Source organism: Ambystoma mexicanum, chromosome 5p (assembly GCF_040938575.1).
Source record: "Ambystoma mexicanum isolate Mex_15411 chromosome 5p, UKY_AmexF1_1, whole genome shotgun sequence".
NCBI lineage: Eukaryota > Metazoa > Chordata > Amphibia > Caudata > Ambystomatidae > Ambystoma > Ambystoma mexicanum.
Genome location: NC_090930.1, coordinates 949323816 through 949345527, shown reverse-complemented (window position 1 = coordinate 949345527; position 21712 = coordinate 949323816). Strand labels below are relative to the sequence as shown.

Sequence of the window (21712 nt, the reverse complement as noted above, 5' to 3'; positions counted from 1 at the left end):
CCCCATGCAGTATTCTTGCATGCAACAGATGATTAGAGAAGCCACGCCCAGCAAGGAGACACACAGCACCAGCGTGCACAGGACATGCCAAGAGGCCCCTCTCACCAGCGGTGCTGTTCCGGTTTTCCTTTTCATCTGCGGCGCTGTTTGGCATCGCCGGCGCTGGCGGCGCGGGGGCGCGTCTCTTTTTCTTCTGCAAATCATTCAGAGAGGCCTGTAAAATCTAAACAGTACAAACACCGTAAAAAACACATACTTTAAACAGTGACATAATGAGTACTGTAGAAGTTGGGCCTAAGGCCGTGGTGACTTCTGGAGCACGCTCGACACGGAGTAATAAACAAACGACCCTATACGTGCATTTCACTTACACCCTCTTACAGTCGGTGAAGGCGTACCTAACACTTTTGGCAAGCACTGGCCTTGAAGTCTCAACAGCTTCTGATGAAATACTAAACTGCGCTCTTTAGAACACTGCCAATGTTTAACTCCTCCATTCAGGATAACCCCCACCTAACCTTAATACAGCCCGTGCATTGCAGATTGGCCTTCTAATGTCACTTTGCCCTAATACGTCTTACTCCCTATTCATTTCTAACGCAGTCATTGTTTTTATAGACCACATATGTTGTCAGGTTTCTGGGTGATTCAAGTATTTTTTCTAATATACGTTTTTTAATACAGTAAGTGCTTTTCTGTAAAAATGACACCTGAAACAATAAGCAGGTTTTAGACATTGTTTACAGGGTTCAACTCACAGGATTTGAAAAAGCACGCTTCTTTCATCCGTGCAGGATTTTGGCACCCACTGAATTATGGGAAAGTAAGCGGTGCCCCAGTGAGGATTTACATACACGTGTTGGTTGGTTGCCTTTGTGTATTACATAGAGCTAGCATGCTGCCCTTCACGCAGTCATAGTAAACCAAAGGAGCTTCATTGCAGTTTAGGGTCTGCACTCGCCCGTTTGTCACCTGAAAGGGTCTAAGGGAAGGTCTGAAAATACCTGGTTGGACTTTTTGGGCTAAACTGCACAGAATACCTAGAATCGCCATTAGTTGAAAAGGGCGCTTTAATGTGACAGGCTACGGCTTACAAACTACGCTAACCTGGCACCTCGGCATTACAGACTAAACAAAACCTTAAGCATGTAGGTAAACACACTTCCATCGTGCCATTCTCTCCCTTCAAATATTCCTTCCCCTTTCAACTCCCCCACATCTTTCCAAACTTTATCCATGTTCTCCCCCTGAGCCACTGCCCGTCTTTCTTCCCTACCTTTTCCCCTATCTTGTAACCCTAGACTAGTCTGTCCGTCTAAACAGCACTAACCACCCTCTTTACCGCGAAAAATAATCCTTCAGCTTCAGCCAACCAGCATTTAACCAACCATGTCCCAGGTTACCGCTCCAATATCCCCACTCTCCCCAATATCCTCAGACCCCTAACTCACCACCACTCTCCTCTTCAATGAAAGTAAGGCTGACCTGCCACATCAGCAACAAAGAAACATCACAGTGCAAAGTTTCCTTGCCCCTTGCCGCCCTGACCTGTCACCAAAAAAACACGGCCTCTCCTTATACTCAAATCCCCTGCCCACCCCCTGACTGAAAAACTACCTTAAAGCCAAAGTTATCAGGGTGGGTGGGCAACACGGAACAGCGTTATCTGCCAACTGTTACTGAACCTTCGCCGGCACCCCTATAAATAGCTTATGGAGACACTCTAAACCCCCCCTACCCCCTGCGTGGCTCGCTGGCTGGGGTGCAGCGCCCAAAACCTCCCGGGGTAGCAACGCGTACTGCATGCTCCCCAGGACCACCTATATCAACAGGGTGGCAGTAATTTTCCGCTTCCTCTCTTGCCATCATGAGAAGGGACAATAAGATGGGGGACATGTGGGCCCACTTCCTAACAGTGTACTTATAGGGTAGTTTAAAAAAGCGTGTGACTCTGGTATAAGTAATGTGAGTTCTGATTTGATGTTGATGAGCGATCAAATATGTCATATGATACACAACTTCTTTTTCATGTTAAGGGATTGGACGATTGGGGCGGGGTAGAGGGAAGGACGGGAGTTTGCTAGTGTTTATTTGATCACAAATGCTATTCATTATATTGTTATTGTAGGGAATTGCCATTTGGAAAGGGTGTAGAAGCCCTGGCTTTCTTGAATTTTAACAATAATATAATGCAGGTAATTCCCACTCTGTAAACTCTATGCCAAAAGCATAACATACATCCAGTGCTCCAGATAAGATTTGGAAGTAAGAGTATTCTACTCCCTATTTTTTTAAATTGGGATTACAATGATTTTTTAGGGAGTCAAACTGTAAATCCAATTCCCAATGCTAGTATTTTATAAGCGAGTAAAAATAGGTTTTAACTGAAAAACTGAAATGTTTTGGTAATATTTATTTCTTTGCACCTAGTTATTCGTGCACATTAACCACTTAACTGCCAGGGGTCTCCCCCCAGTGCCAAGGCCTTTTTTGGTGATTTCGGTATATCGCCATACAATGCCTTCTAACGTTTTCTCTTTCATTAACCCCTTAAGTGCCAAGGATGAGGTATCTCGTCCTTGGCAACAGTGAGGTAATCCGAAGGACGTGATACCTCGTCTTTGGCACTTAAGGGGTTAAAAGATACATGTTACCTTCTTCCAATCAGGCCGTTAAAATACTTTCTTCCTGTGGTACTAAGCGCACTGCTGGTGCAAACATATCTTCGGAGCTGTGTGGGTGAAAGCAGGGGCGCAAGATTCTACATTTCTTTTTCCTATTTTTTGTTGGGAGTATTTTTACTCCCTATGTTTATTGTTTGGGAGTATTTGCCGATTTTTAGGGAGTACAAGTGGCTGATACACCCCTTGTCTGTAGGGCTGCATACACCTGTGATCTGCTGTATCAGTCGCCTGATCTGCTGCTCCTGATCTCCAGTGCCACAGAGCAGGTTCACAGGTCACATGTGCCCTGCTTTACAGCTGATGTGATCAACAGGTTACTGCAGCATAGCGGCTGCATTTAAATATGCACCTCTGTCCCAAAACCACATAATTATGAGAGTTAATATCCTGGTGCCAGTTGTACATTTGAAATATAAACCATAACCAAGATTAGGGCATGGTCGCTAGTATTTCTTATAATTAGTACAGCCACATCTGGTTGGTATCATACATGTATCCACAGCTGTGAACAGACTGTGTGTATTCTCCCCAGAATGGCTCTCTCTGCTGCACCCAGTAAGACTGTAGCCATGGGGCTGCCTCCTGTTTGTGCATGAGGTCTCGTAACAAACAACTGACTCCAGTCAACCCCTCAGTAGAAGCTGTTCTGGAAAACAGTAATAAGTGGGCACCCCCTACACAAAAGTACTAGCCTCACAGCATTGTACTGCATGCCAAAGGGACTTTGATGCTACGGGAAAGGAAAGTGGAAGGGTTAGTGTAGACAGAAGGAGCTCAGCACAGATGGGGAAAGATTCCAACATCTTGTTTCTCTCTGTACCGTTCCTTCCTTCCTGTCTCCTCCACTTGCTTTAGCACAAAGCACTTTGTATATGATGTTAGAAGGCAAACACCACTTGTCACAAGGCCAGGGACCCTTAAAGCAGGCTTGCTTTTTCTCAAACACCTGTGGACCTTTGCCTATAAAATAGAGGGTCTCCCCCTCCTTCTTTGATTCATCTTTGGACTTCAAGACTTCAAACCTAATTTGTTTGGACCCTGCTGAGAGAGCAGCGCTTTTCAGAGTCATCCAGGTGTGAGGTGAAGGGAGGTGTTCTAAGGAAGAGGCAAGTTCTGTCCTTAACCATCCATTTGGCACATTGAGGATGACATGCAGCTGCAGCAAGACCTGTGTCTCTGCCAGCTACACAGGTTGTCAGGACCTCACTGAAGATGTTTTCCCACCACCCCGAGAATGAGTAGAGGACCATATCTTATCCCTGAGCCCCAGGATTGCTACTCACAGCAACCTGAGAGCCAGACTAGCTAGGACCCATGTTTATGTTGTCAAACTGCTTTGAGCCACATTTCAAGAATCTTAGTCACATAAGAACCCAAAGCAATTGCCAGAGGTTAAGCTTAATTCTAAACCTTCCAGTCATCACCTCTTTTGTGTTGCTTAAGTTATCCCGAGTGGGATGAGCACGTACAAACCTGAGTCCCAGACTTTCTGGGCCTAGAAACCCACGCTAAAACTCACTGATGATGCCCAAGAGGCCGAAATAAGCCTGGGGTTGCTTGTGGTCTCATGCAGAAGGGATGTGACCAAGCAGTTCAGGAGGGACTTTCCCTTTTTGGGCAGGCCCAAGCCCGGCTTGTATATGGTCTTTCCCCTTTCTGTAATGGCTTGGCAGGCTGAAGAATGATGAACTGGAGGGTTGCCCACAGTAATTGCCAGAGGTTGAGGTTAATTCAAAACCTTCTCTTTTGTGTTACTTTAGGCACTTCGAATCGCCTCCAGTATTGCTTTTGACATTCTTGTGATCTTTGAGCCCCTTGCACAGCACCAAATAACCTGGTTGACCCTGTTCAACTGCCAATAACAGCAAGAAGGTATTATTGACTCCTAACTGCCCCCCTGGCCGAAATTTGGGTCCTAGAGACTGGATAGGTCACCTTTGATCCCCTTTCTCACATAAGACATATCCCTTTACAAACATTATGGTTATTGATGGCTTTTAGACCCTGTTCAATTACCCAGAGTGCATCTTTCTTTCACTTGCATATTCTGTGTTTTCTCGTCACAGCGGTGTTGTTCTATTTTGTTATTTGTCCATATAGTGTATTGAATTAAAGTATACATTTTTATAGAAACTGGAATGGATGTTCCTTCATTTTGGACTGTTGTACTTTGCTGTTTAGATTGCTACTGTTTCACTTTCATAGTTTTCTTGAGAGTATAGCCTGCCCCCAGAGCACCTTACCACAAAAGGCAAAGGAGGTGTATCACTTAACTCTGCCTGTTTCATCTTTATGATTGGGATCCCTCTTGTTTTGTAGACGTGTGAGGGCTGAGCAGACAAAAGTAATTATGTCACATGTTATGAACATTAATGTTCAAAACCTAAAGAAAGAAATATAAAAAAAAGTAGAAATTCCAAATCCAATTGTGGTCCCTTTTTTCCGTTGGTGTTCTTAGCACCTTCTGCTTTGGTAGCTATAGTTCTGGTACCCACAGACTGGCGTACCAGAACTTTTCATAACTCAATTATCGGCAGAATTCCAAAAGATGCCATGATGAAATGGAACTGTAAAACTTCACAACTATTTACATATGAAAGTCCAGAGAATGGGACGCAAGAGACGTATCTGCCCAACAAGGGCAAATAGATCTTAATGGGTGGGGAAAGAAGCACATGCCTGGGACCCCCTCACCCAGGTAGCCCCCGTTAGCCCCCCAGCTACCTGTCTACTGCAAAGAATAATAGGCCATGCTTGCTAACAAGCCGCACACCTTACGTGCTACCCAGTAGCCAGCCCTGGCAGTTCACCTCCAGTTCAGTGGTACAGACCGGGGCACTATAGCTATGCAAAGTAACTAAAAAGCATGCATTCGAGCTCCATGAGAGTTGATCGTCATTTTCCTATAGGTCAGAACTATTTTATACATAGCGTTATCAACCCACAACCGAGCTATCATTGGATGTGAAAAACATGCTGGCTGAGAAAATCAAAAGAAGTTGAAAACGAGAAAATAAACGAGGACAATTAATATATTGGAAGTGTGCTGCTTTTGAAAATTCATTGTGGTGTGTTAAAGACTTTACAACCAAAGAGTCAGACGGGCCTCATTACAACTTTGCTGGTGCGGAAATATCGTGCCAGTATTATTGTATACTGGCACGTTTCTGCACCGGCAAATTACAAGTTTGCCGTTGGGGTGCCAGGAATTACCTCTATCTAAGAGCTGCAGGACAATCTGGCACCCTACCGGCAAAAAACACTGGGATTGCCGGAACCGGTATTACTCCCCTGGGACTCAATGGAATGAGGGGGTTACCCCCGTTACCGAGCACTCGGAATACGGTGGACATTCCACCAGACCGAGTGCCAGTAGCGGTATTACGCCAGGATACGAGCAAACTTATAATGAAGGTCAACGTTTGTCTTTTTGGAGAGTGCAAAGAAAAATTGGATGCAATGCTAGTCCAGTTTTAAAATCACACAGGATTTATTTATTAATTTTTACATTTGTAAAGCGCCTAAACCTCGAGGCATCAGGGGAGCTTCAACAAAAATGTGTCATCCCGTCCACAACACGCAGACACGGATGAGGTTTTGATACATGTTAATGGACTAACTGAAAATACTAGGCAGAGATGTACAAGAATTAGCTCTCAAAGCTCCACAGAATTCTTCAGCAGATGCTGAACAGTGAAAGGATTAGTAAAAGAATGCCAGAGTGCAGATCCTTCTCAAAGTGAAGAAAGAAAAGTAACATTTAAACTTCATAATGCCTGGAATGTGGGTCTGGACTTGTTGTTTTATCTAAAAGACCACAATCATCCTGGAAACAGGGACTACATTACATAACAGTTTGGAAACAGGGCCCAATCGGAGAGTTGCCTTTAACAAAAAAAGTTAAAAAAAACACGTCCTTTTCAAATGTAACAGTTAAGTTGGGACCAGGAAGTCTTAGAGTGGGCAGAGCTAATTTCCGAAAATGACTGATGTTCCTTTAAAAGCGAGGTTTTCAGGCCCGGGTTTCAGGATAACCACTGCCTATGTAAATAAATGGAATGCAAATGTAATTGTGTGCATATCTTTACGAGCTGGAGTGGATTCTGCCCTGAAGTACCACAGGCATGTATCCTCTGAATGTTAGTATCAAGCCCCACGAATGTAGCTACTGTATGGCTGAAATGCCATCTAGACTGTTCTTAAACATGTACGATTAGATCCAAGTGTTTGGTGTTGGGAGGTTCTTGGACAAGGTCGGATCATGGAGCTTTTCCTTGTATGTACACAGAGATAGAAAGGGACTATAAATCGTGCTACCTCTGACATGTAAACAGCAGTACTCTAATCCATGTCTCCCCAAACTTTATAGAAAGATTGTTGTTTCCGGTTTTTTAAGAGATGTGTTTCTTGATATATGAATAAATGTATGATTTGTTTTGGATTGCTCTAGACAATGTTGTGTGGAAGGAGCTGCATAATATGTTTATGATTGTGTTTGGCAAAAAAGACCATATTCACGCACGCAATTCGATAGAATGAGTTGGTTCTGGATACTGTTCGTTCCCTTTGGCTGCTGAGGAGAATTGTATAAAATAATGAAATGACCCTCTCTGATTGATTGTTTATATATAACTGTCATATTTCTGCGCTGGCCTTACTATGCACAGTGGAGATTGCAGCACGGACCCATCAAAGATGGCTGCCGGAGGCTGCCATGCCACAGAGGACACGGCGACGCCACACGCATCCGGACCGTTTATTGTGGAAAGCCAGAGCATGGGCAAAGCTCCATTAGCCCTCGGAGCAGATGCTTGTTCTTGTTCCTCATTCTATTTTCTTGTGTCCTTCCCTTGCGCTGTTCTCTTGTACCTCCTAGTTAGTAGTTGCTTACCCTGCATCTTGTGGCCTCCAGTCTTCCTGTCTCATGGAATTCTTCTGCCTCTAGGTTTCTTGCCAACCTATGTCTCCCTCCTCTGTTATCTCCTGGCAAGTTCCTTCTTGTCGTGATCCATGTCCACGGCTACCTGGAACTTCATTCTGCAGATGTGAGGCAATCCAGTCCATGTTTTTTTTTCTGCATCCGGCTATTTCGCCTCGTTTGTATAATTGTTCCTGCAGCCACCATTCTTGGGTAGTCACTGTGGCTACCGGAAGGGGCCAGCCTTTCCTCTCCTCTTCATCTTCAACCAGCCAGAACAGGTAAGGCCGGTTGCCAACAGAGAGAGAAAGATCGAGTGAAAGAGGGAGGAGATGTGTGAGAAACAAAGAGACCGTGAGTTCAGTGAAGCTAGCACGACACCAAGAAATAGAACTATAACCCCCATCTATTGCAACATGGGATTAAAGTTTGAAGAAAAAAATTGCCAGAGAGCAAAAATGGAAGTAAGCATTCATCAGTGCAAGTGTAAGAATGTGGGGAGTTTGTGAATGCTGGAAAGAAAGAGGACCCCAAAGCAATATGGATAGTTTGTATGTTGGCCTGGTTTGTGCAAAGCCTGGCCATCCTGCCCCTGGGGGTCCTTCACTAAGGAATGCCACACAAGGATGACTAGGGTGCACTGTTATTATTTGGAAGTATTGCTTTCATTATCTTGGTTTTCATGAGAGTCAGAATTCTGTCACACTTAGTTTACCTGCGGTTTTTCCAGGTTTGCTTTTTGTCGCAATTGTTTTGCTCACACAGTTATAACATAGGTTACACTTTAGAGAGGTGTGGTAGTCACTCCAGTGCCCGTGGTTATTCTTTCGCCGTTTGCTTAATGTGGTAGTGAGGGATTATGCATACGCAGAGTTAATATATGAGACGTGATCTCATTAATTCTACCCTCGATGAGCCCATGATCGTCATGCATTCACTTGACAGTGAATACTACCCTGCCTTGACACACGGGTGACAATAAGCTAAGCAGCAGACATACAGTGAGTAACTCACCCTTTGCCACGACATGTACACCCCTGCCTCGTTATGCAGTGTTTGGTCGAATACAATTTAGAAATCCACTGCAAGTTTCTTTTTAGTTATTTTTCTCAGTAAATGTCCATGTCTACACTTGAACGCATAACTATTGAATTACCAAGTCTAGACTCCAGATTTCTAACTTTAAACATGAAAACAAAATCCTTGGAGAGCTGCGCTGTGAGGTTGAAGGTCAAGGTGTGTGGGCCAGTACAGACACGGCCAATGGGAACCTGACCCTCAGGCACTTAGCACCTTTGTCACTCTGTTGGGACACTTCTCCAAATGGACTGTGATGCATTCAAAGGAGCCACCAGTCTGTGCATGCCAGGGCGATGCAAAAGAAGGACCGAAAAACACACTTCATCTAGTAATGCAGGAAACTAAAATGACTGGTGTCTCCAGTAGAAAAAACATGAATGATAATGTTGTGTAGTTATATAGCGCTCACGCCTAAGTGCTTTACATAGAGCATATATACATAAAATATCCGGCAAGTGGAGTTGATACTCATTTAGGATGAGTTGGCCTTGTGTGGGATTCGAACCTGCAACCTGGAGTTCACACACAGATCACAACAGTGAGCGTTCAACCGGCTGAGCTAGCTTAACCACTAAAGTTTGACTTACATGGATTAAAGATACTGCCCTGTTTTTAAAGTATAAACATTTTAACTTAGGTATTTATACCTTTTACAACTAAATTAACATAATTATGTTCATAGATTTCCTATACTACATGGCGATAGTACATTTAAATATACAAACACATAAAACATTATACTATGTCCCCCATAATGCCATTTTGTGTGTCATTGCGAATCTCTTCTCTTATAATATGTATGTGCTCCTAGGCTTTGCAACGGGAATGCGCCAAATAAACCTGGTTATGACTTAACACATCTGCTAAATTTCAAGGGTTTTGATGCATTAAATCTGCTCAATTTAACTGAACCTTAACTAAGGTTTTTTCTGTGAATTTCAAGGGCTTTGTACGAAATTACTGAATGCAAAAAGTCCGAACCCCAAAAGTCTGACCCCCATTTTTCCGCATATATATATGTGGGTATGTGGGGGGGTAACGTTAATAAAAATGTATAGGGGTAAGGTGGGGAGTCTCCCCTCACATATATATTTGCGGAAAAATAAAATAAAATAAAAGAAAGTCAGACTTTTGGTAGTCGGACTTTTGCATTCGGTCATTTCACGCAGATCCTTTATTAGGGGCCACTAGCTATTGTCTTCGGCCATGGACAGTGGACACGGCCGAACAGGTTCCCAATATGTTTTTTTTGGACCGACTAGGTGGCCATGGCCGAGCACAGCCTTCGGCCATGTCCACTGTACATGCTCCTCCAATATGTTTGTTTTGGACCCACTAGGTAACCACGCCCTTTGGCCGTGGCCACGCTACTTGTCTTATCAGGCCCACTAGCCAGGGCCTTTCGCCCTGGCCAGTGAGCACAACCTTTGGTCGTGTCCACTGTATCTTTTTAAAACACTGCCTTTCTTTCCTGCTCACTAGCTATGGCCTTTGCTCATGATAATTAGCCCCGGCTGTGACCCCTTTACATGTTGCCCCAATAGCTTTCTTCCAGTCTCAATAGCCATGACCTTTGGCCAGGACCACAATAAACATTGCTCCAATGGGCTTCCTAAACGGGCATCACTAGATTTCTAGCCATGGCCTTTCGCCGTGGTCCCTTGACATGTTGCCCCAATAGGTTTTATTTGGGCCCACTAGCCACGGCCAAAGTGTCCACTTTCCATATTGCACCATTTGGTTCCCAGTAGCCATAGTCTTCAGTCACACCCATTACCGCCCACCTCATTGTAGCTGTAACATTCCACTTTTTTTGTATTCATCATTTTTTAAACTATCTTTTTTATAAAAAAACGTTTTCCCATAACCGTGGTTAGTAGAAACTTGATAATAGTAATGTACTACAAATAACCCTGGTTATGCAAACATAACTCTGGTTATGAGAAAACATTCAAGCTCTGAACTTAGTCCCCAGCCCGCCCTAACCCCCCAATTTCACATGGTGTCCTCTTTCCCACTCCCGATCTTTAGCCTGGTGCCATGTCATCCCTTTTCCTCCTACAAATGTCAATTTTTCTACTTTTTGTTTTTGGCTAACCCTGGATATTTCAGAAATAACCTTGGTTATCTCTTGCATCGAACAAAAATAAATGGGGGATTTATCATTTCTGAAAAACCTCTGCTACAAAGCACCATGGGAGATATAGCTATAATTTTGGGAGGAGAGGCATCACATTCTCCATCGAATATGTGAACAACTACTGGATGCAATAACACCAGACCTCTCCCGGGGATCGAGTCAATGTTTTGTGCTGAAGTTGTGTGGTACCTGGTCCAATTCCATCCAGTGGTTTTTTCTCTTTGGGAAAATGAATGGGAGTAGGCCAAAAACAGCGTTTCTTTGCCTTCTTAATAACTTTTACGTTTTTTTACAAATCTTTCCCTAATTTTCCAGTCTGGGGTGGGAGCGGGACACAGTGACAACATTTTTGTTTGCAAATATCAGCCAAATCCATCTTGCAAGTGAAAAATGATTAGCAATTCAATTTTCGGGTTTGCTAAGGAACTTGATATTCAACTTAACTATAGTGCAATAAACATACAAATATTTCTCTGTCATTATACCTATTATACATATATTATGAAACCTCCTTTGAAGTCAAACCCTTCTGTTTTAGGGAGCCCCTTGAAAGTCACACCTTGCAGATATATTACATCATACATTTCTTGACAAAAGCCATCATTGTGATCTCCTAATCCCTCTCTGACCTATCACAACGTGTTTACCGTCCCGCTTTCAAATGCCACAGGGGTCCTCATTCCTGCTCCAGTACCCACCCCAACCTTTCACCTTTACACCGGCCCTCTCCCTGAATATATCCAGTATTTCTGACTGACGCCCTACTATGGCGGTAAGATCTGTAAATCCCCCAGGCACTTTCTGTCTCTACTTGGAAACATGATTTCAGAGAATCGACTACAAGTTGATTCTAAATCACTTCCTCCTCCACCCAGGCAAGGTAAATCCTGATTTGTGTGTGTATGCCTCCTTGATGACTCACCCACTACGTCCCCCTTCTCAACTAGGGCACCCTCTTCATCCCGCTGTTCTTAAAATATCAGGCATCCTCTGGACACAAGACCCTCTTCCTGGCCCCACAAGTCAAATTCTCATTCTAACACTAGAACATCCTGAGGCCTGTTTTCCCACTCATGGCATTACCCCAAAGAGTGGCGGCTATCATTAACATAATAATGTCCCGCCTAGTCTACGCATAAGTCCATTTGTGGGCCCCAGCCTACAAACTCCAACTGGCACAGAACAACACAGCATCAAGAATCAAGCGAGCACATTACCCTGACTCTACATGTCTTGTGCTTTGTACCCATTCGCTGACAATTCACCTTCAAAGCAAAAGGATGAACCTATTTTCCACCAAGGCAACCTGCTGGTATGAATTACTATATATTACAGAGCACTATTGTGTATATCTTGTATATATAACCAGTCACGAGTAGCACACCAGGGTACCTGGTGCCTAAGCTCCACATGACTGGTGGCACACCCTCCTCATGCAGCAAATCAGTCAACCGGCTTGAATAATAACTCTTCTGCAAAGAGAGGACCCTCAAACAATCCTTCTCTTGTCATGCACCCGCCCTCTGGTAATCGATCCCGGTGTCGGCTCGGATTGCCCCCAGAATGTTCCAATTTCGCAAATCTTTCAAAACATGGCTCTTTCAACAACACTTGACCAAGGACTAATTCCAATGGTCACATATACCGACACACAGACCTCACAGTACTGCGGTACTGTTAAAAGATGCTGGCGACCCACACTCTGTACAGCACCCTGGTGCTCTCGATCTAGGGCCACGCTTTAAACAATAAAATCAAATAAATAAAAATATACAATCTACAACCGAAGTACCTCAAAGTACATTTACCTATGACAGCAAGGAAGGTGTAAATGCCTCCAGGGGTCTGTTTGCAGAATGTTAGAATGCACACTTTCCCATGAATGCTCTAAAACATGGCTGCTCTCTCCAGCCAAAACTAGAACTGATCGAACCCTGCTGCCCCATTTGGGGCCTACAACCCCCTCCAATGTCTTAACTCCTCTAAACAATCACCCACACATGCTAACTTATTATGACAACCGACTGTCCCAACCACTCAACCCGCCTACATCACTGCCCCTTGCTTTACACAAGGACCCCCACTGATAACCCAACATATCCCAAGGGGTCTCCTGTTGCTTACTCGACAGTAATTACTTTGTGGTAATTTACCATGAAGTACTGACTTTAAAATTACTTTGAAAATATTGTATTTATAGCTTAAGGGGTAAAAAGGGGGTGGGATGTTTTTGGGAAGGAGTAGCAATGAAGAGGAAGGAGTTTATAGGGGACCCATCCAAAATAAAAAATAAAAACATTAGAAGTAACATTTCGAAGTCATTATTTCATAGTAAATTACCACAAAGTAATTTCTGTTGATGAAATGACATGGAACCATCCGAACGTGTACCCACCCCCAACCAACCAATTCCACCAAACTTCACTACCCACAGTATAATCTATTCATGCACAAAATGGACCCCACACCTCCTTCCAATCCTACAATGCCTATCCGCTCACCCTAAACCGCTCTACTATTCCACACATACGTCGAACACCTGCACCACTCCGCACTCTACATCCCCCATTACTTTCCCCCTACCACTGTTCTGTTTCATTACTCCACCCCAACCACACATTCCAAACCTTTAACAGCGATTTCTTCCACAACATGCATGCAATGCACATCGTCTACTCACGCCCCCCACTGTCCACTTCCCATGCACTCAGAAACATGATCTCTTCCTTCTCACACAAAGCCCTTTTCAAAATTTCTCCTCAAAAATAGCCCCTCGGTCCCCCTTTTTGTCTCCTTAGCCTGATATTGCCACATCCCCTCACCTTGCATTGGAGACTTCAGTGCTGCTAACAACACTCTGCCCAACCGACTGACCACCCACTTCTATTCACCCCTCTTGACTTTACCATGCCAAGACTATGTTATGTTATAAGGGTTTTATAAAGTGCCCTTCTGCACTGTACATCTCAACCAGTAACACCAGCAGCCAACCCGACCTCCAAACCCACTCATGGCTGGTCCCAAACCATCCTGCAACCCCCGAGCTCCATGCCAACCAATTGTTTTCTTTAGTGTCTGTGCCACTGTCATGTTCCAGGTTCCCCTGAGCACCACCACTCTCATCTGTGACTTCTCTCCCCATCTCCCTCACCTGCTCCCTGCACATGCATGTCTACCTTTGTCACACCTCATCTCCCCTCTCTTTTCCTCTGCTTTCATGTTGCCTTTCTGACTGCCAACCCCAGTTAGCCACTTCTAACTCCCACATGGCAACTCACCCAACCACATTGCCTAGTTGCCTTCCACACCTCTTGCCCACCCTTTCACCTTCCCACAGCTACCCGCAACTACTCAACTCTTCATGGTATCCCTATCGCTCCTGCTACCTTTCTCTCTTTCTTACCATCCCCCAAACTCAGTTACTGTTCCTACCCATCTAACCCTCCCTCGTCTTTCCTCTTCTTCTGTCCCTCGAACTCACCTAACAGCGTCCTACCCCTCCGCTCCCAGTTCCACCTCCCTTCACAGTGTCAGGCCCCAGGTACCACCCCATTTCTCCCTCCACATTCCTCTCAGTCAGCAGGTCCTTAGACGCCTTAACCAATTCTTGCCCCCACCAAGGCACCAACCATTAACCATCATTTTGTCATTTTCACACCATCACCACTCCTTTCCCTCACCCTGCCACCAACCAATAACCATAATTTTGATATGTTGCACACCATCACCACTCTTTGCCCCCACAATCCACAGAATCATAGCATCATTTAGTCACGTTCCACAACTGCCCCCTATTACTCCACCTCCTACACCTACTCTCCTTGCCCAAGTGAACGTCCCTTTTCTCTTCTACTGACTTCCAACATCTCTGCATAGTCCACCACGACTTCCAATGCTGGGGTCAAGCAACGATGAATTGGGAATAGTGGCAAGCTTTGACATGAAAGGGTAAGGATAAGCATTCTTCTCCTTCTAAACACAACTCTAGGACACTGTGCCCAAATACATACACACAGAGGACCACTTGAGCTTCATAAAACAGAAGAAAGTCGACTAGTCCACAAACACATGCATAAGACCAGCACTGACACCTCAACCAAGTGTCAATTCTGACCCAATGGAAGGCGCCCTCTAAAATTACATGACAACACCAGGAGCCCACACGCATCTCAATGACAAAAGACGATTGAAAAAAAAACTAATTTGAGTCACCACAAAATGAAAATGGAATGGAACAAATGTCAAATAAAACATCTAAAAGACTGTCTCAATAATTAAGCTTAAGCACCTCTCCCACCTTTGATATGATATGATGTTATTTATACATGCTTAATACCCACAGGTTTCTAAGCGCGGACCCGTGGATTGAACCTGTGGTGCTTCGTGTCGTCTTGCTTCCACGGCAAGTGCGTTGCCCCTGAGCTATCCTCCTGAGACCTCATTTCCTCTCAAGTCATATTCTGTTCTTCCCCTTCACACTCCTCCATGGTTCCTGCTCACACCTCTCTACACGCATATCCAACCACATCTTCAGCACTCTCTACCACTCTCTAATTCTGCAACATTTTACCCTACATTATATTTACCACTAATTGGCCCTAATCAACCACACTTTCAAACAGTCGCCTCACCCCTGCTCACACCTAACACCTATCAACCAGACACTCTCACCCAACATCAATACAATCCTCACTCAGGCCCAACACCTATCAACTGTAGGCCTCCGTTGCCTACCTAAAAACCCAAGACACACGTCGCCTGGAACACTCCACCATGTGTGCATCTGAATCAGGCCCTATGCCCCTAATCCAAACAGATCTACATCCACCTTCAGCAAGTTTCCCACAACCACCCTTAACATATACCCCAAAGCCTCCCCATGGGCATACCACCACATTCCATTTACCCTGAAATCCACACACACCCTCACCTAGCCTCCCACCCCACACACATTTGTCAGCTATCAGCGTCCCGTCTGCTCAACCTTCTCCATTCATCAGGCTACCCAATGCCCAGGAACAAGCAGGATCCAGACCTGTCGCTGACCTAACATCTGCTACAGGCTTAGCCAAACCAGCACCAGCAAATGACAGCCAAGCACCATTGCTGCCTAGCAAATCATCCACATACTGCACAAGCAACCAATTCACACCACAACCCAAATGTAAACATTACTTTTGAAGCCAAACTATGTATTTTTTCACTGAGTACGTAGCTATTTCTTTGCAGCTCCTCCTGTGGTATCGGTGGGTGGTTAGTGTATGGAACATAAGAACCAGAACCATGAGATAAATACCACTCCCCTCACTCAAAATGGACCTACATAAACAGGACCAGTGAGGCTATCAGCCCTTAAATCATCTACCTCGTGGGTTGCCCTCTGCGGGTGACAACAGAGCAGATATAGACCCAACGCTGTGCACTACCATCTCAGTACAAAACAGAACCCAAAGGCAAGCAGTCAACACAACCACAACACATGGCAACGGTGAACTAAAGTAGGATTTTGCCCAGCAAGCACTTTTTCCCGGAAAGGTTTTGGCAGCATTCACCTCCAGAAAGAACTAGACCTTCTCCCTGTAAATAACTTTCAGCTTTGACGAATGCCATACTTCAAATTGTATCAATGCGATCTTCAGACATGGAAATACTCTCCTCCTACCCAATGTCTCATGAGATAGGGTCCGGGAACAATAACAGAAAAAGGCAACAAAGTCACCAGTGCCGCATTCACAGTTCTTGCTTTCTGGAGCCCTTGCCCAAACCCTCTGATTGTAACCTGAACCCTCTGCCAAGGGTAGTCGCCTCTGTCGAGATCTTAAGCAGAACATGTTTTATTATTTCATCCTGTGATGTATTGTAATCTGATTTAATTATGTAATGTATATTGTTCTTTGTGTGCCCTAAAGAAGAGTCTCCAATTGCAGCCAACTATAATAGGATAATCCTATCATTTGCCCAATGTAATTACACGCCCAGTGCCATATTGCCATCCCAACGTGTTGAGTACCTCGACCCATCTAGTATTAAACAAATGGCGTATCCTAATACACACCCAACCCCATTCCTGAGACGATTGTAACCAGGCAACCATTATGCCGTAAGGTAATAGGAATGGGGAGACCTCTCTTTCCATAAACGTATATGCAATGTAAGGTTAATGGTGTAACATACACTATGCGCTGTGGTTCACTATGCAATGCCAGACTAAGATCTACCGAGCACCCAGAACTGTGCAGCATGGCACGCACAGGGCACGCACAGAGCGCGCACAGCGCTACCAGACTATAACGGCTATTTACTAGCAGTGTACAGGATTCCATTTCACACATTTAACACAGAGGTCAAAGTCTTTATTGTAGGCTCTATATGAACACTTACTATAGTGCCTGGAAGGACATCATTCTATAAGTAGCTTTCTGCACCTGGCCAAGTACAACAAAGGCCTCGCTGCCTCAGCCAGCAGCGCACACCAATGCCATTTTAAAACCCTAATGCTTCAGACGAGGATTGGGATCTCTATGGGAATAATGTCTTGACTCAATTTTCAAAATGGCAGGTTTTCTTCCAATCTAGGTCTTGATTACCCACAATGCCTGGCGACTCTCGGGAAAACTGCGTCCCATCCGTGAGTCTCATTGACAACGATCATTTTAAGAGGGCCAGTCAAACAAGTGAACTTGCTGTTTTGACCAATCTTTCTACATTTTTTTATTTGATCCAGTATTAAAATTGTAATTATTTTTGTATATGGCAAGAAACTGAGTACCTTGTAGTGTATGTTACTGTTTTTTTATTTATGGTGCTTTAATTGCTTGTGTGTCATCTGAATGGTGGAATCCTTGCTACGTCCTTCTTATTTAGGCTGTAAATGGCCATGGTGTTAGGATTGCTGAATAAGCCCCCTTCGGTCCGAATCGGTACATTTGGAGCTAGACATTTCAAGAGTGTGCCCATTCTTAGCTCGGACCGTGCTTGCAACCCCCAATATAACACACCGTTTCCTGAGACAGCCAGCTCGGGCGGAAATTTAAAGCTAAGGCTCAACCCCTTGGCGAGCTCTGACAGTGCACAGAAATGCTACCGAGCCTCTGTCTGGAGCGCCTGGCCTCTGTGACCCCAGCCTCGTCAGACAGTAACACGGCCCAGCTGACTCCTGCTCCAGCCACAGAGAAGCAGCTGTTTCTCACGAGTTCATATTACAGAAACCTGGGAAATGGCCAGACCTCCAGCCCCATCAAAACAACAGAAAAAGGCAGCGTCAGAGGCATTAGTTTTGGTCTTTGCATAGTCAAACGGTCTCATCAGGGAGTGTTGGAATGACCCACTAAAAGACAATATAAAACTGAATAAAAATGGGAGCATGGGTCTCTCCCTCAAAAGACAGTATAGATATTGCATGCTCACCAGGTAATATAGGCATGGCACCTGCGTATAGGTATGCCATCTCATCAGAAGGCAGCATGCCATCACCCTCATAAGGCAGTCCAGGTGTGACACTTACCTCATAAGACAGTGTAGGTATCCTCCTTAAAAGTATAATCCCTCATGTGTATGTTTAGTTCCTGTCATGTCCCTGTTTCTAATTGTATACATACACCCCTCCTTCTACCTTAAACCGAGATTTTAACGATTAATGAACATGTATACTTGCAAGGCTTTCTTGTACCTCAACAGCCAAGTTCTATCGTTATTCCTGCACAATGTTTATAAGTTATAGTATGATTCTTGTACGCCTTGTATGATTTGATCTGAAAAATAACCTTTCAAACCTAGACAGTATAGGTGTGCTGCTCCCGTCCTGATACAGTATAGGGTTGACAGCGAGCTACCACTGGGTATTTTAGGCATGGCATTCCCCACATCGGAATACTGTTCCCCATCAGGTACAGGTAAGATTCCCAGGGGAAATGTAGATCAGATAGTACAGATAAGGCCCTATTATGACTTCTATTTCGGAAGTGTAGCTATGTTGGTAGAACTCAGCATATGTCCTAAATATCATGGGGGAAGGAGGTGTGGCACGGGACAGCCCCAAAACGACACTGTAAGGAACCGGTGTAAGCGTGGGGCATGCAATACAGTTTGTTTGTTTATTTGTAATGCGCGCCAGACCCAAGGGTATCAGGGCGCAGATGCAGCAAGGATATTTTCAGCTTGGTAACATTGCTGTACAATAATTTACAAGAATATACAGAAGAGGTAGTACAGGTACGAGGCAAATGCAATAACAGTGATTTACAAAGTGTACATAAGGGGAAGGAGTAAACAGGGTTAGGTTAGCGGTCATTTTCCTTTAGCCAATGACTGTAATTGCACCTGAAGTGAGGGTTGATTTGGGATGTCCTTAAGGTGGGTGGCAGGGAGTTCCAATGCTGGGCAGCATTCACCTGGAAGCTGTTACCTCCGGTTTTGGAGCGTTTAAATCTAGGCACAGTGAGGTAGAGGGGGATATGTGTGGGGAAGGGGCAACGTGACGGCTTGAGGGCCTTCTCAGGGGCTGTTGGCACTGCCAAAGACATGCAGGCTCTGTGGCCAACAGGCAAGAGAGGTATGGAAACTCAGCGCGGGGCACGGGCACAACGGGGGAGGTAGGGAGCACAGTGAAAGATTGGGGTCCGGGTTTGGTGGCAGAGTGCACACTTAGACAGGGGATGCTGCAATGTGATACGCAGAGAATACAGCAGCAGGGTTGTAGTTATACGTTTTTATGAATTGATATGATATGAAATGATATGGCATTTATAACGCGCCTAGGCACAAGTGTTTCAAGGCGCAAATTGCTCCTTTTTATGTATTTTTTGTTAGGTCATATAAATGTTTTATTTAGAATGCTTTAAGCCGATTCCAGGCTGCAGGATTCTTTTAGGGTAGGTGCATTGTATCTATTGAATTGCTGTGTGGTTGTCACTTTATGTACTTATTGTACATGTGTGTTGTAAAGTGCTCTGATGCTCCAGTCAGCCATGATGTGCCCGCTACAGAAACAGTTCAAATGAAATAAATAAATAAAGGCAGGACCAAAGTGGGGGCCAGGGAGCCAAGGGCGGAGCGGGAATTGACAGCACATTATTTCACGAACCTAATTTCTTCTATTCCCCCCTTCACTTTCATCCTTAGCTACTTTTATTACTGATCATACTTCTGAATCTGTCCATCCATCTGTTCTTTCTTCTCTGGATGCCCTCGGCCTCGTCCCTAACACCCCGCGTCCGGCCTTGCTGTACTGGCGCTCTCAGGAAAGCATCACACAGAGCATCGCTGGCAGAAAGGAAGAACTACCCATCCCTGTAATACGTTCTCTCGGCCTCACTGTTCCCTTTCTACAGCTATCGCCAATGCCAAGTCACAGTATTAGCAATGTTTTATTTTCTCACGTCTCTTCTACGAGACTTCGCCCGATGTCTCTTATGAAACTCGTGATGTCCTTCCTGCCCTTCTGCACTCACCTCTAAAGACTTTGCACCTGTTTTCATTTTGCAAGATGGATAACATTCGCAATTCCTTTGTTAAAGCAAAGGATCTCCCCCTCCCTGCTTAATTGTCATCCTTCTGCCCATTCTTTCTCAAGTTGTGCTGCCGTTCCCGTATCTGATGTCGCCTTTTACTTGCTTGAGCATATCCTACGGTCGCGGCCTCGGACTCTGTGCCGGCCTCTTTGGTTGACTCTACTGCTCCCCTTAGTCATTTTTATCTTGTTACTCTACTTAACTACTCTCTGTAATTTGGCTATTTTCCTACTAACTTTAAAAAGGCTGTGGTTATTCTTCTACTCAAGAAGCCCTCTGTCCATACCATTACCCAGTGTCATTTTCCTCCTTTGTCTATACTTCCTTGTCTCTCTAATTTACTTGAAAGATTAGTTTTGTCCCAATTGCCTGCTTCTCTCAAATCATACATCTTGTCACCTTTTCAGAATAGTTTAGGTTTCATTAGTTCAGTGACACTGCTCTCCACTCTATCTCTAAACTCATTCTGCATGTATGGCATCAAAAGCGCTCCCCTTTACTGGTTCTGCTTGATCTGTCTTCTGCCGCCTTTGACACAGCAGATCGCCCTCCTTTACTTCATTCTGTTCCATTGGATATTTCTGGTTCGGCTTTATTCGGGTTCTCTTTTTATGTACACAATCGCCCCTTGGAGATCTCCTCTAAGGGCTATTTTCATTTTCTTGTGGAGTCTCTCAAGACTCTGCACCAGGTCCCCTTCTTTTTAGTTCCTACACTTTACTGTTGGCCTCACTAATTCAATCCTTTGGCTTCCACATTGCTACATATGCTGACACCTGCATTGCTTTCTTCCTTCTTTCACCGAATCACATCACAGGCGGCTCTTCCAAGTTCTCACTTCTATTGCAGTTTAGATGCCGACTCACTTCGTTTAAATCCTCCAAAAAACTCAGTTCCATTTTGTCCATCCTCTCCTTCTGTATCCATCCCTTCTTCAGTTCTCTTGCTTCTGGCCTCCAGCTATCTATTTCTAATGCTGAAACAATCTTGGGTTTATCTTCAATGCAAACCTTTCCTTTGAGAAACACATTTCACTGGTTACTCAATCTTCTAATTTCCAGCTGCTTAATATCAGAAACATCTGTCACCTACTTGGGTTCTCTTCTACCAAAATACTCATCCAAACGCTTGTTCTTTATCGTTTAAATGGTTCAGCTCTTTATATGTTGTCTTACCTATGTGCTATGTTTTGTATGGTCCACTGTATCTTTCTAATGCTAAATCACCATCTTGTCAGCTCTATTTCCTCTCACAATTTCTGGTGTCTGTGCCTCGCCAACCTTGCGCAACTTCTCGCCTTCGATCCTTTCAGCGTATTGCTCCCAAACTGTGGAATGATCTTCCTGTGTACTTACGTTCATGTCGGTCACTTACTGGTTTT

General features: G+C 44.5%; 1 protein-coding gene across 5 annotated transcripts in view; it reads right to left on the bottom strand.

Annotated features, from left to right (window-relative positions):
* The window catches only part of COBL (cordon-bleu WH2 repeat protein), a 1669181-nt gene that overhangs the window by 466936 nt on the left and 1180533 nt on the right, over positions 1 to 21712 (bottom strand). For all 5 annotated transcript variants that reach the window (XM_069613403.1, XM_069613401.1, XM_069613405.1 and 2 more), the window contains one exon: positions 106 to 223. In XM_069613403.1, coding sequence (XP_069469504.1) covers positions 106 to 223 — 118 coding nt within the window. The remainder of the gene's footprint in view (positions 1 to 105; positions 224 to 21712) is intronic.